We start from the raw sequence: 19,354 nt of genomic DNA, 5'->3' as shown, positions 1-19,354 counted from the left end.
CGCTCGCTCACCAACTCACTCGCCAATTGGAATACAAAGGAATGCGGCTGTGGTGCTGGCCACCCACCCCCTCGTGTGCCGTGCCGGCCCTCATAGGCTGCCACTCGCTAACAGCACTTGCTCCTCTAGTTTGCTAAGGCTGTACGTGAGAGCTTTGTCGTTGTCGTGATGATGGAGGAGACGTGGGCGCGACTTCGCCCAAAGTCACACGGAAAGGAGGAGGAGGAGAAGAAGCATTAGCTCGGACCGCGTGGATCGAGCCCTGGGGGTAGGCGAGTGATGTTTGACTCCAGCACGTGGTGCTCGAGTCAAACGGAGTGGTGCCACGTGGTGCGTTCATGAGTGAGGGGGTGCCCGCGGAGTGGTGCCACGTGGGGCGGGTAGGTGGGAAATTTTGGGGGAGAGGTGGGGGGCAGAGGGAGCGGGGGGGGGGGGCGAGAAGTGCTGAATGTAGAGATCATCATCAGCAGTAGCAGCAACATCAGCAGCAACATCATCAGCAGCTGTAACAATAGGGAGCATCATCACCACCATCTCCATAACAAAGTTGGAGTTAGGGCCATTGTTTAAAATAAGGTTACATAGGGTTAGAGTCCTAGTTGAAGCTAGTTTAATGTTGGTGTCATGGTTTAAGCCAGGGGTGAAGAACCCAAGCCTGCGAGATGGTAACTCTTTCGCCTGGTCTACAGGAGGCCGTGGGCTCCAACCCGACCCTGACGCCTGCTGTATATTTGGAGTTTGCGTGTCTTTCTCCCCGTGATCGCGTGGATTTTTTCCACGTTTAGAATCCACACGCGTTAAGACTATGTGGCGGCTATAAATGTCCACGTGAAAATCCACTTGGTTGAGCTGTCATTTGTGATAGCCAGGTCGCTCCTGAAAAAAGAGCTGCATAGCTCAGTGGACCTTACCCTTGAAAACAATAAAATAGTCGTAAAACAAATCTTGTATCATGTCGTTACACGCACTTGCCAGTCGGAACGTGGCCGTGTACCGGCTGTTAGTGAATCGCTTTGATCGCGGGTGTGTGTTGCCGTATTCACCAGGTAGAGCACGTCCAATAATCACCCATTGGGTTGTTGTACCTGTGCCAACGAGAGAACACGACCTGACCCACGGCACCTTGACTTCATTCAACACGTCCCTGCACCACGTGAATCCTTGCTAAGGTCGTGGAGGCGACCCACAAACTGCTGCCAGCATCTTCGCCGCACTAATCGGGTCCTGCAGGGGGGGGGGGGGAGCATACGCCCACCCTGGCTAACGCCACGCACGGGAGGAGCCTCTGATGGTGATGGAGAGGTGTCGTTCGTGTGTCGGCTCATTCGTAGCCGGCAAAATTAGTCCGAAAGTTCTCTTCGGGCACCTTCGTTAAATGGAATGTTGCCACGCTGCTGTTTTGACGATGTGTCAGTGTTAGAACCATTTGTTAGAGCCAAAGTTTACCGCACCTCCGATTAACACGGTTGGCTACGTACGGTGCGAAAGCGGTTCAACATACATACAATGTTAGTGTTAGAATGATGGTTTTTAAGCAGTGGTTCTGGGGTGCGAGATGCCCTGTCTGGGGGTGCGAGACACGGCCAGACCTTGTGTATTTATTAACATTATACTTTTGTTTTACTTTTGAGAACCAAAGGGTCGCAAGGCTGCAGTAAAGGTTATAAGCACCATGGTTTAAGCAGTTAGGGGTCTTAGTTTAAGCTAATGTTGGTGTCCGGGTCACTGTATTCTATTGTTAGGGTTAAGGTTCATAGCGCTATGGCTATCATTTTTAATGGCCTGCACGATGTTACAGTTACGCCTTAGAGAAAGCGACTCATTCATCAAGTTGGCTCCATTCATTCTTCATCGCGATGCCATTCATTCCACAACCTCGCCGGGTCATTAACTCCGAGCGAAGGGCCTCCTGCGTCTTCCTGTTGGCCTGCACCCACCCGGAGTGAAACCCTAAACCCAGAACGTCCGCGGCTCGTAAATCCTCGTGCCTCGTGAAACACCGCACGCATTTGCATGTTTTGGTAAGAATTATTATTTTATTTGAAACTGTGTTTTTGTGCGCGTGTCAAACGAATCGTAAAAGCCACACAGTTTTAGAATACACGATGCATTTTGTCTGGGTTTATAGTTTACTGAGTTTGTGTGCGTGACGTGTGTGGTGGTGTCTGTGTGTCTGTGTGTGGGGGAACGGTAGTGTAGTTGTTAGCGCGCTGCGCTACGAACCCGGCGAGCCGAGTTCGGTTCCCGGTCATGACCAACACCGGTGGCGATTATCTGAACCGGGAATGGGCCTCCCCTAGGTCGACTCAGCCTCAAATGAGTACCTGGCGCGGTGTGTAAACATCGCCACTGGGGAGACAAAGGCCGACCGAGCGTGGTGCTGGCCACCCACCCCCTCGTGTGGCGTGCCGTCCTTCAAAGGTGCTCGCTAACAGCACTTGTCCCAAAAGTCTGTTAAGGCTACACGGGGGATCTTTGTCTGGGATCGATTACCATCTCGGGCTTACGTCAGTGGTCCTGGTCCTGGGCCTCCCCTAGGTCGACTCTGCCTTTAAACGAGTGCCCGGTGCGGTGTGTAAAACATCGCAGTCCGTCAGCGGAGCGAGCATGGCTGATGATCGTGATGCATCAGTTGGTGATGCTGCTGCTGCTGCGTTGGCAGGGGTGCACAAGCACAATTAACACATTCGTCAAGCAAAATATATAACAGGCGACGTTTCGGGAAATGCCCCTTCTTCATAGCAACGTAAATCAATGCATTAGTTTCGAAGGCAGTGTTGTTGAGGAATGTGATGAGTGTTTTTGTTACTGGTGTTTGATTTAGATGCGCGTGTCTGTGCGTGCATAAATTAACAGCACTTGCCCCAACAGTCTGTTAAGCCTATACGGACGTGGGATCTCTGTCTTTGCATAAATTACGTATTGCGTGAGTTTGTTATTGATGTGTGCATGCGTATGGACATATACGTGTACAGCTAACATACACAACTAACACACATGCTGTACACAACGACACTAACCAATTCAAGGCCAACACTTTACATCATGCACCATTGCCTAGCACACGACACGTCACGGAGACTCTGCGTGGGTTTGTGTGTCTCTAAACTGGGTGTGCAAATGACCAAATCACTCGGCAGGCGCTCCATCTCTCCAACGTGGCTGGTTGAGTGGTGGTTAGGACAGGTGACCCGTATGCGTGACAGGTGCTATCGGACTCGGGATTTCGTTGTATAGAAATCAGAGCGCCATAGGGGGAAAAAACCCCCATTGTACTCTAATGTAGGTCTATACAGTCACGTATACCCCCCCCTCCCTACCCCCCCCCTCCCCGGACTGACCGTCGTGGTGAAGTATGCTCAAAAAAGTCTCCCCGATGGTACGACGAATCGGGGAGACTGCCCCGGGCCCCGTGCTTTGGGGGGAGGCGGCGGGGGGAGGGGCGCTTCCACGTCGCGCTGTCAGAAGTAATACTTCGTCTGGCTTAGTTTGAAGGCGTTTGGGGGGGGGGCATAGTGGGGGTTTCCCCGGGCCCCCTCCGCGCCCCCCCTAATGACGAATCTGGTGGTCAAATAACCTCAATGAACCGCACGGCGTGGGGAGGCCCTCACCCAGCAGTGGATTGTTATAAAGGGCCGTACATGTTTACGTGCACATGGAGAAATCTATGCTATGCGTGATGTGTTTACATGTTATACAACCTGAGTTCAATTCCAGGTCACGGCTTGCAGCGGTGCACATTGGGATCCTCAGATGGAATGGGCATCATCATAATTATTATTACATCTCAATCGGTTGCTGGCCGCCGCCCCGAGGCCGACTCCGCTTTTGCACGAGTAGCCGGTGCGCTGTTTCACTCATCGGCACTGGGGGAGACAAAGGCGGCCGGGCGTGGCACTGGCCCACCGCGCTCGCTCCTGCACGCTGGTCTCTGTGCCAGGCAAGTGCTGTTAGTGAACGGCACACGAAGGGAGGGGGTAACCACCACCACGCCCGACCACATTTATTTCCCCCGAGTGACGATGTTTACGCACCGCACCAGCTACTCATTTGAGGTTGAGTCGACCTCGTGGAGGCCCAGGACCGGTTCGGATAATCGTCACTGACTTTGACCGTGAGCGGGGTAATCGGACCCGGGCCGCCAGGTTGGTAGCGCCAGCGCGCTAACCGCTCCCCCGTGCCGCTACCAGCACCAGCAGCAGCAGCAGCAGCAGCACCAGCAGCAGCACCAGCAGCAGCACCAGCACCACCAGCAGCACCAGCAGCAGCAGCAGCAGCACCAGCAGCAGCACCAGCAGCAGCACCAGCACCAGCAGCAGCACCAGCAGCAGCAGCAGCAGCAGCAGCACCAGCACCAGCACCACCACCAGCAGCAGCACCACCACCAGCAGCAGCAGCACCAGCAGCACCAGCAGCAGCACCACCAGCACCACCACCAGCAGCACCAGCAGCAGCAGCAGCCCCCCGCCCCCCTCCTCCACTCGGCGTTCCCACGGGCGACCCGGCCCTGTCGCGTGGTCCGCCACCTTCCCCATTCTTCATGTAAAACTCATCAGCTGCGGTCACGTCCCTTCCACAACGGCTCCACTTCCCCGATTCGCGAGATTCCTCAATGGTCACTAACGTCCCCCCTCCTCCTCCCCCCCCGGGCAATAAATAGACAGGGCGTGGCGGTGTGGCAAAGAGGGCACGTGCCAGGTGCGAGCGTGGCAAGAGTGTGGGGGGGAGCGGTGGCGTAGCGGTTAGCGCTGCTGCCGCCGCTGCGAATCCGAGGTTCGATTCCCGCTCATGGTCAACGCCAGTGGCGATTTATTTGAACCGGTCTTGGGTCGACGAGTACCTGGTGCCAATGTGTAAACATCGCCACTCGGGAGACAAAGGCGGCCGGACGTGGTGCTGGCCACCCACCCCCTTGTGTGCCGTGCCGGCCTTCGTATGTGCGCGCTCAGAGAACTTGCCCCTACAGTCGGTTAAGGCTACACGGGGGATCTTTGTCTTTGTTGGTGTGGACTGGAGCAAAACTGGTCTCAACTCTGAAAACAATTCCACTGTATCCCATGCACAATGACGATACGAAAACGACACGATTGATCGATTGATATAGCTGAGCTCACGATACATGCATCCAATCGACGTTATTGGATTCGTACATATTGCATACAATGGACAAACCTAAGCCTCGTCCCTGCAGCCACGAGTGGCCGCTACATTCACCGCAACGTTCATAGAAAACCTCACAGAATCGATTCTTAAATCGAATGACCGGGAGTTGATCAATACCCCCATCATCAATAAACAAAACGAAACAAACCTCACCAACACGTGATTACATTATCAGCCCATTCACACGGAAAATAATCGTCACAGAATCTCAAGATCCCAGCTTCAGGAGGGCCCTGCCACAGCGGAACGATTGGCCACCGCTGGCAGCTTGGTCGAGATTGCGTGGGCTGACCACCCTACAAACCGTGCCGAGCCGCGCCGGGGCCGTGCCGAGACAGCCCGGCACGGGTGGTTTTTTGCTTTGTTTCCACCACTGCAGAAGTCGTCGAGCCGTGCCGCTGACGTCGTCGCGTTCTACTGATTGACGCCAATTGCAACGATTAGCCCCTTGTTTGGCCACGAGCCGAATTCAAGTTTCCCCCCTCCCTCCGTGATGCCAACGTTTCACGGTTTGCCTCTGGTTCGGCTCGACAAATCGCCAGTGGAAAACCACCCGTGCTGGCTCGGCTCGGATGCGCGAGCGGGAAATTCTTACACGAGGGCGCCCTGGCCCACGTCGCACGCCGGCGCTGGCCTGGCCCCGCCCCTGGAGCCGATCGTCTCCAGGCTGCCCGTGAAGAACCCTCGAGTCTCCTCGCTCCAGAGCCGCTCCGCGCTACCGCCCCCGCGTCTCTCCATCGACGACTTGACGGACGCGCGCCTCGCGCGTCACGACGACGGTGGCGACGGCGGCGACGGTGGACACCTCCGCCACGCGTTCCTAGATGCTCGTGGAGACGGAGCCGGTCCCCGAGCGGCTGCGCTCCCCGGACGATCCCGACGGCGGCTCCTCGTGTCCTCGGCACCCCGAGCGCCCAGTCGTGGGGGGCTCTGCCCCCGTCCGCGGGGGGCACGCGAATCCCAGGGCGCTGGCGCAGCGCGCCCTGAAGTCGACGTCGAAGTAGGCGTAGAGGACGGGGTTGAGGCAGCTGTTGACGAAGCCCCAGCAGAGCGCGAAGGGCAGCCCCACGAAGATGGCGCGCTCGAGGCCGCATCTCATGGGCAGCAAGTCGAGCCACACGAGTGCGTCCAGCGTCTTGAGGAGGTGGTAGGGCAGCCAGCAGGCGAGGAAGGTGACCACCAGCGTGGCGATGACTCGCAGCAGACGGCGGCGCTTCCGGCTCTCCCTGCGCACGTGCGTGAAGTGGCTCTGGATCTTGGCCATGATGCGCGCGTAGAAGAAGAGCAGCGCGCAGCCGGGCAGCACGAAGCCCAGGCCCGTGGAGGTGAGGCTGAGCCCCGCCGCCCACAGGTGCTCGGTGTCCGGCGACGCCACGGACGCGAAGCTTGCGCTGCACTGGATCGTCGTCGTCGTCGTCATCGCCATCGTCATCATCGCGGCGTCGGACATCGTCCTGTAGGAATCGTCCATCTCCTGTCCGTCGCCGTCGCTGTTGTAGCTGTAGTCCGTTTCGTTGCGACTGACATCGCCGCCGCCGCCGCCGTTGGGGTGTTCCACGGCGGACACGCCGCTGAAGATAATCGAGGGCAGCGAAGCGACGAGGGCGCTCAGCCAGATGACCGCGCAGCGTCGCAGCGCGGTCCTCCTGCCGCGCGGGCTCCCGGCGGGCCGCGAGCAGACGACGGCCTCGTAGCGGTCGAGGCTGAGGCAGGTGAGGCAGAAGATGCTCGCGTACATATTGAGCATGACCACGCAGCTGCTGAGGGTGCAGAGGAAGCCCCCGAAGGGCCAGTGGTAGTCCAGGGCCGTGTAGGCGGCCCAGAGGGGCAGCGTGAGCACGAAGACAAGGTCGGCGGAGGCGAGGCTGGCGATGTAGAGATCCGTGTTGCGCTTGCGCGTCTTGAGGCGCGCGATGGTCCACACCACGAGGCCGTTGCCCACGAGGCCGCACACGAACACCAGCGAGTAGACGATGGGGATGAGCGTCGGCGTGACGTTCCACTCGCTGTAGTCGCACTCCGCGGCGGCGGTGGTCGTGGTGGCGGTGTCGTTGAGATTTGTGAAGTCGGTGGGGGTGACGGCACCCCCATAATCCGACTCCAAGGATGATGGATCCATGAGAGGTGGAGGCGAGAGGTGGGAGATGCGGAGAGATGGGAAGGTGGGGGGGATGAAGGTGGAGAGAGGTTGAGATCAGAGAGAGGCTAATCAAAGAATGACTTCAATGAGATGCAGGGAGACACGAAGTGGAGAGTGGTGGAGAAGATTGAGTCGTGGAGTGGAGTGGCTATTGAGAGGGTGTCAGAGAAGATGCTGCGGAGGATGGAGACGAGAGGGAGTCGGGGAGCGCGTGGGAGGATGCTGATTAAGAGACACAGAGCTAGAGAGAGGATTTAGGGAGAGGGGTTTGGAGAGCGTTGAGGGATGAAGAGTAGGAGGCACCGTCGTGACAGATAGAGAGAAATAGAGAGAGATAAGATAAATCGTGTCGAGAAGGGGAGTCCTGGAAATCGTGCAGAAGATAATAAGTGGATGGCGAGAGGAGAGAGAGAGAGAGGTGGGGTCAGGGAGAGAGCGTGCGGAGAGTTCGGGAAGAGTGAAAGAGGAGGATGCCAAACTTCCACGGATGCCGTTCGCTTCCTCTCCGCTCACCTCCCGTGGGATCTCACTGCTCGCTCCTCCTTCCCTCCCCTCTCCACCTCTCACCCCTCTCCTCCACCTCCTTGTCCTCTTCTCTTTGCTCTCTCTTCGGTCAACGAGACGCAGCTTTAAACGTCGGCGCACCGAGCGCGCGTGACACTGCGAGCGTGAACGCGCGTGACACTGAGCGAGACGCGATGCGTTGGTGTGGCCGCCTCCACGTGACACTGAGCGAGACGCGATGCGTTGGTGTTGCCGCCTCCACGTGACACTGAGCGAGACGCGATGCGTTGGTGTTGCCGCCTCCACGTGACACTGAGCGAGACGCGATGCGTTGGTGTTGCCGCCTCCACGTGACACTGAGCGAGACGCGATGCGTTGGTGTTGCCGCCTCCACGTGACACTGAGCGAGACGCGATGCGTTGGTGTTGCCGCCTCCACGTGACACTGAGCGAGACGCGATGCGTTGGTGTTGCCGCCTCCACGTGACACTGAGCGAGACGCGATGCGTTGGTGTTGCCGCCTCCACGTGACACTGAGCGAGACGCGATGCGTTTGTGTGGCCGCCTCCACGACAAACGGAGTGCGTGGCACGCGGAGGCTATCGCCGGCAGATCTGTTCCCTTCTTCCCTCTTAAAATCAGTCCTTCCCCAATCCAATACCAACTCGCAGCTGGTATGGACCAGGAGGCGAGGAGAGGGGGGCCTGGGTTGGGGGGGGGGGGATGGGCGTGGGGCGGCAGCGGGTGGGATGGGTTGTGTGTGTGGGGGGGGGGGTGTAATGGGTCCTTGTGTGGAAGCCGGTAGGGGAGGAAGGTGGGTGCGGGAGAATGGTTCTGTGGAGTCGGGGGAAGAGTTCGATTAGCACGTGGTGGTGGTGGGTGGTGGTGGTGGGTGTTGTGGGTGGTGGTGGGGGTTGGGGGGGGGTCAGGATAATGGGAGGAGGTTAATGATGGAGGTGAATCCATGTGCCCAGTAACGAGTTCATTTCCGAAGCCACGCGCTATCTGCGCCATCGCTTAGTGTGAGTGACCCCCAGGGGAGGGTGGGAGGGTGGGGGGGGGGACTCCCACCCATGCCCGCACAGTGACGTCGCTGCTCGCTGGCTTTCTCACTGATTGATGGGAGGAGAGGTCATGGAACGGGGAGGGGCGGGTTAAGGGGAGGGGCGAGATTGGAGGGAGGGGGAAGTGGGGGGGTTGGAGAGGTTTTGGTTGGGGCTATTCAACTTTCGGTGTTTGAAATTCAACCCTGTCCGATTGAAAGTGCAACTTATGGGATTAATAACAGCTCCAAAAGGCAACCGCAGCTCAGTCCAACATCGCTTTGGGTCTCTCCGCCGCGAGGAGGCCTCTCCGCGTCTTGCCGGGCAGAATCAGAATCTATATTTAGATTGCAGGAGGAATCCGAAGAGCTATAAAGCTCTTTTTTTCCCACAGATGTTCCAGCAGGAGCACGGCGTCAGAACGTTGCACTAACAGAAAAAAACCGATGCAAAAACACGATGGGAGTGCAGAGTATTTGAAAGGTAAAAAAAAATAACATCGCTTAATAAAACATACAAATACAACTAAACAATGTTTTATTTTAACTTGTTTTTTTTAGAAGCGACCTCGCCACAAATTATGGTTCAACGAAGTAGCTTACCGTGTGGAAATTGATAGCAGCAACAATAATCTAGAAGCATGTCGTGCAGGATAGAATCTTAGACTATACTTCACTGCTTTTGGTGAAGGTGCGAGAGCCGTGGATTAACCTCCTCCGATATCGTTCTGACGATTGCCGTGGCCGGGAAACGAACTCGGTCAGGCATTAGCCGAGTTCATAGGGCACGGCGCACTAACCACAGCGCCACCGCTCCACTCGAGGTCACTATGCATAATGTATGTAATTATATTCGTGCTGTGTACTGTGGGGAGCGGTGGTGTAGTGGTTAGCGCGCTGTGCTACGAACCCGTCGACCCGAGTTTGATTCCTGTTCACGGCCACCAGCACCAGTGACCATTATCTGAATCAGTCCTGGACCTCCCCTAGGTCGACTCAGCCTCAAAAGAGTACCTGTTGCGGTGCGTAAAAACATCGCCACTAGGGAAACAAAGGCGGCCGGGCGTGGTGTTGGCCACCCTCCCCTTCGCGAGCCTTGCCGGCCTTCATAGGTGCTACTCCCTAACAGCACTTGCCCTAAGAGTCTGTTAAGGCTATACGGGGGATCTTTGTATTTGTGTCGCTGTGTACCGTTTGTGTCTGTCCGTCTGTGCCTGCGCACCTGTCGAATCGACCTCAAATGAGTACCCGTGTGGCGGTGTCAACATCATTGGGGGAAACAAAGACGGCCGGGCGTGGTGTGCTGGCTCACAACACTTGTGTGCCGTGCCGACCTTCCTAGGTGCTCGCTCACAACACTTGCCCTGGATTATTGAATGCGTCTGTGAGGAGCTGCGATTGTTTCGCCCGCGCGAGTGCCGTGCCGGGTTTTATATTTTTACGATCTCTTCCCCCCACATCCCTCCTGCTCCTGCTTCCACCCTCCCACTCGAAACTCTCATTTAGGGGATTTTACAACAACAGTAGCAAAAAAAACGTTTCAACGTGTTGCCAACTCTGACTGAAACTGCTATTGCGGGGAATTTTAATTTTGAGTCAATAAAAATATATGAATTAAAAAACTGTCTTCTTATTAAATTCTTCCCGGATTGCGTTCAACAGTTACCGGGAGACCATTGCTGATTCCAGTCGACATTCCCGGCCAATCCGGAAGGGTTGGCACCACACAGACTGACACGGGCTCACAGACAGACACGCGGGCTCACAGACAAACACACGGACAGACAGACACACGGACACACAGACAGGCACGGGCTCACAGACAGACACACGGACACACAGACAGACACACGGACACACAGACAGGCACGGGCTCACAGACAGACACACGGACTCACAGACAGACACGGCGATTTTGCAAGTCTAAGGTGTACCTTGACACCACGTGAAGTGTCTCAGGCTCGCTGGCAGGAGGCCACGGGACAGACCTATGAGTGCTGTTGGCTACATACGGTGCGAAAGAAGTTCAACATGTATACATACAGGGAGGGGCCCTGGGTTGACTTGACTGCGGTGACTGGGCGATGCACCACCACCCTGTGCTCCCCACTATGCCATCTCGCTGCTTTTTAGCCGCCCGGCACTCCGCTCGTTGTTGTGAGCGTGGTTCCTCTGCCCTCCGCTGTAATCGAAGGGCGAATTACCTCCAACTGCCCAAGCAGCGTCCTTCACGAGCCTCCCCCACGGACACACGGACCCACAGACAGACAAATGGACACTTCCTGCATCCCCGTCTCGTTTTATTCATCGGATCGGCCGCTGCTTCATGTCACAGCCATAGATCGCTCACGTCAATCAATCAGCGCAGAGGAGCACCCATCAATCACTGCAGTACATGCATACTGTACAAATGAGTATATATTGCAGGTCTATAGCTGTGTGCGTTTGGGGGAGGGGGTGGGGGTGAGATGGGATGGGTATGGGGTAGAAAAGTTAATCACAGTCCAATTCCCACCGTCAATTAAGCCTCGGTCACGTGACCAATGGTTAATTGCACTGAGGAGCGGGGAGGGGCTAGGAGGAGGAGGGGCGGGGCGGTGGAGGCGAGATGTGGAGGCGCGTTAATCCATCATCACAAATCGGCGCTTATGTTCATAACAAATATCCAGAGCAACAACACACACATAGCCAAGAAGCGAATTCTAAATAACGGCAGGCACCCCACGCGTCCTTTGGACGTCACCTTACGTCCCTCCCTCCCTCGGAACGCAAAATCCAGCCAGCGAAACTTGTTTCTAATCAAGTGTACCGTCGCAATGAAAGGTGAAATGCATCTCAAACCTGCGGGGGGACTGTGATCCTTATTACGTTGGCAGTGGAGCACGAGCGCAAACAATACAGACGTCAGGAACACATTGTCCCTGAAGAGGAAGACAATATGGAATAGACGACGTTTCGAGGAATGATCCGCATTTATGTGCTATGAAGAAGAGCCATTGCTCTTTCGGCACCACGGTGCTTTGGATTCGTAATTATATTTACTGTTGGGTTAGATCGTGTATTGGTATCATGCCAATGTTTAGCTATAGCAGTGTTCGACAACCAATATAGAACTGTAAACTATTTTAATTTTGCAAGGTCTCGTGACCCACTGAACGAGGTAGCTTTTTTTCAGAAGGGACCTGGCCACAAATGATAGCTCAGTGCAGTGGCTCATTCATGTGGAAATTTACAGCAGCCAAATACGATGAACGCGTGATGTTTCTAAATGTGTGTGGGGGGGGGGGGGGAACCCCGAGGAACCGGAGAAAAACCCACACGACCACGGGAAGAGAGAGAGACGCAACCTCCAAATATACAGCAGCAAGCGTCAGGGTCGGAATCGAACCCACGACCCCCTGTACACCAGGCGAGGAAGTTAACATCTCATAGCCACCGAGGAATGTTGAATAACGAGCACAAATGTTCACAGTTTGTCCGACGTTTCGCTGGATATCACATCGAGCATCGCCAGGCGTGAACAGCAGCTCGGCTCTCGCGTGAACGAGCTTGGCAGTGTCATCGACGATTGTGTTGAAGTTTGTTGTTTTTATACTGACAACAACAAAATAAGTGTCGATTTAAATTCTTCGATTGTTTGACTGAATTCTCACAAGTGTCGAAGATAATGGAGTTCAGTCGGAGAGACGTGTTCGTCGTCACGTGACACACTCGCTAATACGTTCTTCTTAGCGCCTCCGATTGTCTGCCACCACCGCTGCAGGTGAAGCAAGGCAGGTGAGCCCGGAACACGGGTGAGTGGGAAAGGTGAGTGGGGAAGGTGAGTGCTAAGGCTATGCGTGAGCAGCGTCCAGGTGAGTGAGGCGGGTGGAGCGGGTGGGGTGAGGAGTACAGGTGAGTGGGGTGGGTGGAGCAGGTGAGGTGAGGAGTACAGGTGAGTGGGGTGGGTGGAGCAGGTGAGGTGAGGAGTACAGGTGAGTGGGGTGGGTGGAGCAGGTGGGGTGAGGAGTACAGGTGAGTGGGGTGGGTAGAGCGGGTGGGGTGAGGAGTACAGGTGAGTGGGGTGGTAGAGCGGGTGGGGTGAGAGTACAGGTGAGTGGGGTGGGTAGAGCGGGTGGGGTGAGGAGTACAGGTGAGTGGGGTGGGTGGAGCAGGTGGGGTGAGGAGTACAGGTGAGTGGGGAAGGTGAGTGCTAAGGCTATGCGTGAGCAGCGCCCAGGTGAGTGGGGTGGGTGGAGCAGGTTCAAGGTGTTCTCAAGTGATGAGCAGCGGACGCTTTGTTTTGCACAGCAGTGGCACAACGAACCAACGTAACGACAACGTTTCTATGGGACAGTCTTTCCTAGCGTGTGGCAGTGCGCATGTGTGTCGGTGTATCTCAGTGCGCGTCTGTGTGTGTGTCTGTGCGTGTGGGGAGTGGGTAGCGCGTTACGAGACCGGCTAGCCGAGTTCGATTCCCGCTCACGGCAGGCACCGGTGACGATTATCTGAATCGGTCCTGGGCCTCAGCTAGGTCGATTCAGCCTCAAATGGGCAAGCTAGTACGGTGTGGAGTAAAATAAAATTAAACATCAGCACTGGGTGCTGACCACCCGTCCCCTCGTGTGCCGTGTCGGTCTTAAGAGGTGCTTGCTAGCAGCACTTGCCCCAAAAATCTGTTCAAGGCTACTTGGGGAATCTTTGTCTTGTGTGCCAGTGTGTATCGTAAGCCTCGACCGGGTCACATAAAGCAGAGGCGGCCGCTTGGGGAGGACGTGGCGAGATATTTTTGCGATGGATTTTATTTATTTACAGAAGTTTATTCATTAAAATCACAATGCATTCCGAGAAATCCATGACCTTCCCTTTCGCAGTGCCCGACTTTGGAATGTCCTTTTGACCAATCTTAATATTCCACTTTTACCTTCTCGAGCCACGGATTAAATCTGTCACGATTGCGATCGCTATAACTCGTGCATTTGTTTTTTTACGTTTATTTTTTAAGAACTATGCCATTGTGTATCCTGATTTACAGAAAGTTCTGGCTTGGGCGGCGTGTAAATGAACGCGGCCTGTCACATTCACTCCCGGCAAAGGACATCTGATTTTCTCCAGGATAAACACAGATACTCTGATTTCGATTTAAAGCTTTCGTGACTGCAGGGATTCATCTTCTTGGTTCTTTCGGTAAAGTCACGTAGAAGGGAAGTAATAAAATAATAAAAATAAAACATAAAATATACGCTCCAAGCTTGGTGGTGCTTCATTCTTCGCCTGAGGACGGCTGCTTGCGTTGTGGCCGAAACGTCGTGAGAATTGTTTTATTATGTTTTATTTTTATTATTTTATTACTTCCCTTCTACGTGACTTTACCGAAAGAACCAAGAAGACAGATACTCTGATTCTCTATCGCCACTGCAGACCGTCTTGCGCTGTGGTCACTCCTTGGAATTGAGTCGCTTAGCTCCACGGAGCCTTGGCAGCTGGGCAAAATAAAGCCTGGAGTCTGAAAAATCGATCCCGATTCCACACGAATAGCAATGCAAACTCAATAAGTCTTAATGCAAGCGGATATAAAGTCCGCTTTACGGCGGGAACGAAAGCACGACATTAAAAGTCAAAGCCGGTGGGTTCCCTTGACGCATCTCTCCTGGTCACAGTTCACCACCCCACCTGAGCCCGTGGTGGACATTCCACGTTACTACGACCGGGGCCGGGACATCCGAGCCGAGAGCGCGAAAGTTCACGTCCGTGGCATCGCGTTACTTATCGCCACGAACGGGCGACTCGTGCTGGAATCGAGTCGGACTTTTGCGCAAGTCCGACGTTTCGGTCTCCGTGTGCGCGCGCGCGCCCGGCGGCGCCAGGAAGCGGCCGCAGCACAAAGCGGCGGCGGCGTCGCTCGCGTTCGACTCCTTGGCGGCGGCGCCGCCGCACGCGTCGGGGGTGTCGGATCGGGACGAGGGCTCGTCGCGAGACGCCGTCGCGGCGCCGGATCCTCCCGCCGAGCTGACCTGCGCGGCCATGAGCGCCTCGAGGGTGGCGCAGCGCAGCACCCCCAGGCACGTGGACCTGAAGTGCGGGTCGAAGTAGGCGTAGAGGAAGGGGTTGAGGCAGCTGTTCACGTAGGCGAGGCTCACCGTGTAGGGCAGCCCCACGAAAATGAAACGCTCCAGGCCGCAGCGCGTGGGCAGCACGCCGAAGTGAACGAGCGCGTTCGTGACCTTCACCGCGTGGAAGGGCAGCCAGCAGACGGTGAAGGTGAGCACCAGGTTGAAGATGGTCCTCAGCAGCCGGCGACGCTTGTCGCTCTCCCTGCGCACGTGCGTGAAGTGGTTCTGGATCTTGGCCATGATGCACGCGTAGCAGTAGATCATCACCACCTCGGGCAGCACGAAGCTCGCCGACGTGTGGAAGAGGCCCGCCATGGCGTTCCACCAGTCGGGAGACATCTCCCCGTTGCTGCCCAGCGAGGAGTACTCCACCACGCACACCACTCGGCCGCCGCTCGCGCCGTAGCCGTCGTCGTCGTCGTAGCTGACGTCGTCGGCGTCGGCGGGATCTTCGGCGATGGTCTTGGTGGTGGCCAGCGCGGCCGTGAACAGCGCCATGAGCGACGAGAAAGTCCAGACGCCGGCGAGCAGAGCCTTGGTCACGCGCGCCGTGCGGAACGAGTGGGACCTCAGCGAGCAGACGACGGCCACGTAGCGGTCGAGGCTGAGGCAGGTGAGGCAGAAGATGCTCGCGTACATGTTGAGCATGGACACGCAGCTGCTGAGGGTGCAGAGGAAGCCCCCGAAGGGCCAGTGGTAGTCCAGGGCCGTGTAGGCGGCCCAGAGGGGCAGCGTGAGCACGAAGACAAGGTCGGCGGAGGCGAGGCTGGCGATGTAGAGATCCGTGTTGCGCTTGCGCGTCTTGAGGCGCGCGATGGTCCACACCACGAGGCCGTTGCCCACGAGGCCGCACACGAACACCAGCGAGTAGACGATGGGGATGAGCGTCGGCGTGACGTTCCACTCGCTGTAGTCGCACTCCGTGCCCACGGTGTCGTAGCCGTAGTTGTAGTCGTAGGGGAAGCCGCTACTCGTGTGGTTGGAACTCCCGGACGCGGTACTCGTCTCGTTGAACGATGGTGATGACGATGGTGATGCCGATGGTGATATTGGTGCTGATGATGTTGGGGAGGTCGAGTGCAACTCCGGGTGTTGATATGCCACCGTGATGCTGCTGGCACTGCCGCTGCTGATGCTGCTGCCGCTGGTGATGCTGATGGTGACGGCGGTGACGAGGACGACCGAGACGATATCCATTTGTGTGTGCGGGGAGTGGGGGTCTCTAGCAAAGATGGGGCTCAGTTGGAGCGGCAGGGTCCGCTTGTACGACGAGAGCTGTGGCGTGGGGATGGGGGGGGGGGTCCGTGTCGCTCAAGTCGTCGCACAGCACTCGCCTCGGATGATGCTGCCGCTGCTGTTTATATCAACGTCCGTGTCGCCTTCGCAAGGTCCCCAGGGCACCTCGCATCTACGCACAACGCTCCAGGTGTTCAAGAAGGAGGGTCAGCGCCCCCCCCCCCCCCCACAAAGCTCCCTTCCTCGATTCCCAGCGTGCAGCACCCAAACAGAGTGGGGGGGGTGGGGGGGTGGAGATCTCACAAAACACAACAACAGCAACACAACAGCAACGCAACAACACAGAACGACACAGCAAACCAACACAACAACAACACAACAACAAGAACACGACACCAGAACAACAACACAACAACAACAACAGAACAACAACAGCACCACAGCACGCGCGCTCACGAATGGACCGCGCGCATGAAACAAGAGGCGAGTTTGCGGGCAACTCAGATGAGGAGGAGGAGGACTACGGCGAAACGAAACGCTCGCCCTAATTTATTCCGCTGGGAATAGCGGCGGAGATGTGTGACTGTTATCGCGACTCATTGCATGGAGCCAGTGACCGCAGGCCCTATGAGTGAGATTACGGTCACGGGGTCGAGTGTTAGGGGTAGGGGTGGAGGAGATGGGGGGAGGGTTAAGCAGCATGAGTCGTGTTTGGAGGTTTACGCTTTGGGGTTTGGAGGGGGGTTGATTGGTGGAGGGGATTATTATGTTTTTTTTAAACGATATTATTTGAATTCTAATATTGTTACGAAACCCCAACTGCCGCTACTGTTAACGTCACGAGCTCTTTGATGTGATGATGATGCTGCTGCTGTTGTTGTTAATGATGGTGGTGATGCGTTGACTAATTTCCTTTTACTGTAAATAGCCGTGCTGGTTTCGTGATAAGTCGTTGGTGGTGGTGGCGGCGAGTATTATTATTCACGTAGCCTGCGGAAAAGTCAAGACTCACACATTATCTCGAGATTTATATATTTATATACGCATGTGAATTATGGCCTGTTGCCACCCTCTGCCACTCCACTGCTGGATGAAGGCCTCCCGCCACGGCGCGTCGGACTTGGTAGGTTGTTTTGGTCATACTTCACCATCGCCGGTCAGTTGGGGATCGGTGAAGGGGGCTCGCACGCAAGGAGAAGGCTCATCACATATCACTCGCCACGTGGCATTGACCCGTTGCTCGGAATATAACTCCGGTAGAATATCGGCCTAACCTTGCACGCTGGCCATTCGTCCTGAGCAGTTGATCCCACCAAATGCGACTTATACCCATGTATACTATTGGTTCGACAGAGGCAGGCAATTTAAGACACTCGCCCACTGCTTTCATTACCGCGCCGGGAGAATTAAACTATTAAACTTTTATTTAATTTTGCCAGTAAGACCCCGCTGAGCTACGATGTAGATATTTTTCAGAAGCGACCCGGCTGTCACAAATGATAGCAGCTCAACGAAGTGGCTTCTTGTCACGTGGACATTTAAATTGTCACGTGGACATTTAAAGCAACAGCCAATAATCTCTACGCGTGTTTCTAAACGTGAAGGGTATAACGACGCCACCACGGGGAGAGAGACAACGCAAACCTCCAAATATACAACAGGCGTCAGGGTCGGGATCGAACCCACGACCTCCTGTATACCAGGTGAGGTCGTGAAAACCTACGCCACCGAACCAGCGACCCTCTGCATTGAAAGTCCAGTGTGCTGACCATATCACCCACCAGCAGCAGCATCATCCCCTCGTTGTGATACTGCACATGTAGGAGGAGGAGGCTTCGACTTGTTTGGGGCATAGTCAAGGGGTCAATACATTAGGAGGTCAATACGGCCAATGTAATGAAGCACAGTCGTTACGCAGCACTACCTCGTGTATAAGGGAGTTGAGGTTCTACGTGGTCCAGGTGTGGCACCACATCGGGGGACTGCAGGAATGCGTCTCTCGACTCACGGTACTGAACGTGGACACCAAACAGCACCACTTGAGTGGGACAAAGCCCTGGCCCTCCAGCTGTCGTGGGTGGCACGTGGAGTGTGATGAGCGGGCAGACACGTGGCTGTCAGCTCAGGGCAGTTTAACGGAGTTAAGGGCAGATACAAGGGGTGAGAGGGAAGGTCAGGCAGTGAAGGGAGTGTTGAAAGGCAGTTAAGGTCGTTCAGTGAGTTGAATGAAGGATAAAATGGGGTGCCACCAGTCCCTTACCTCTGTAGAGTGTTTTGCTTGGGCACAAATAGAAAGATCCCCCCATAGCCTTAACAGACTGTTGGGGCAAGTGCTGTTAGCGAGCACCTATAAAGGCCGGAACGGCACACGAGGGGGTGTGTGGCCAACACCACGCCCGGCCGTCTTTGTCACCCCAGTGGCGATGTTTACACATTTGAGGCTGAGTCGACCTAGGGGAGGAGCCTCAGGACTGGTTCAAATAATCGTCAGTGATGTTGGCCGTGAGCGGGAATCGAACTCGGTCGCCAGCTTCGTAGCGCAGCGTAGCGCTAACCACTACACCACCACTCCCACGCGTACAGACATACAGACATACACACACGCACGCGCACGACTTCACAAATGAAAGTCAGGACGTTTCATCTCAATTCCTTTCTCGTGGTCAGAAATTTAAACATTTTATATCGAACCATCGTGGTTTAATAAACAAAAGCCGCAACAGCCGTACGACTGCGATAGTATTTATATTTTTTTAAGAACTGGAATACGGTCAAACCCCTCTTGGCGACGGAAATTGCCTGCACGAAACCGAGTTTAGCAAATACCCGTTAAAGGTTTAATTAGCTCCGATGGCATCTAAAGTTACCTTTTGTCACCCAAAAAACGTACTCGTCTAATATTTAAACGATGGATATTAATACGTAAAAATACTACCAATATTATAAACACATACCTGTTGAAAGAACGTGGTCAATCGATGCATTATTAATATTGACTGTACCCACAACAGCCCGTCGTTAACCTGGGAATGTTCGGTAAGTGAACACTTTAGGCTCATACGGAAACACTACACTACTATACCTACCTATACACTACACTATACACTACACTATACACTACACACTACACTATACACTACACTATACACTACACTATACACTAATACAACTACTATAC

General features: G+C 55.2%; 2 protein-coding genes across 2 annotated transcripts; both read right to left on the bottom strand.

The window, feature by feature from the left end:
- Nucleotides 1-5,555: 5,555 nt before the first annotated feature.
- On the bottom strand, nt 5,556-7,867 carry LOC133348244 (apelin receptor A-like). Its single transcript, XM_061560959.1, has one exon. It carries the CDS (start codon nt 7,280-7,282, stop codon nt 5,984-5,986), a length of 1,299 nt encoding a protein of 432 aa, XP_061416943.1. The 5' UTR covers nt 7,283-7,867; the 3' UTR covers nt 5,556-5,983.
- Nucleotides 7,868-13,693: 5,826 nt separating this feature from the next.
- On the bottom strand, nt 13,694-16,188 carry LOC133348210 (apelin receptor A-like). The gene has a single exon (XM_061560934.1). The coding sequence runs from the start codon at nt 16,135-16,137 to the stop codon at nt 14,590-14,592; it is 1,548 nt and encodes a 515-aa protein (XP_061416918.1). The 5' UTR covers nt 16,138-16,188; the 3' UTR covers nt 13,694-14,589.
- Between the last annotated feature and the right edge of the window lie 3,166 nt (nt 16,189-19,354).

The sequence above is a fragment of the Lethenteron reissneri genome, chromosome 27, assembly GCF_015708825.2.
Source record: "Lethenteron reissneri isolate LAM-NWPU_2019-01 chromosome 27, ASM1570882v1, whole genome shotgun sequence".
NCBI classification, from domain to species: Eukaryota; Metazoa; Chordata; class Hyperoartia; order Petromyzontiformes; family Petromyzontidae; genus Lethenteron; species Lethenteron reissneri.
Note: the sequence above shows the minus strand (reverse complement) of the source record. Positions and strands in the feature narration are given on the sequence as shown.

What these genes read in the sequence shown, in the direction of transcription:
- LOC133348244 (XM_061560959.1), bottom strand. Translation starts at nt 7,282, where the DNA reads ATGGATCCATCATCCTTGGAGTCGGATTATGGGGGTGCCGTCACCCCC.
- LOC133348210 (XM_061560934.1), bottom strand. Translation starts at nt 16,137, where the DNA reads ATGGATATCGTCTCGGTCGTCCTCGTCACCGCCGTCACCATCAGCATC.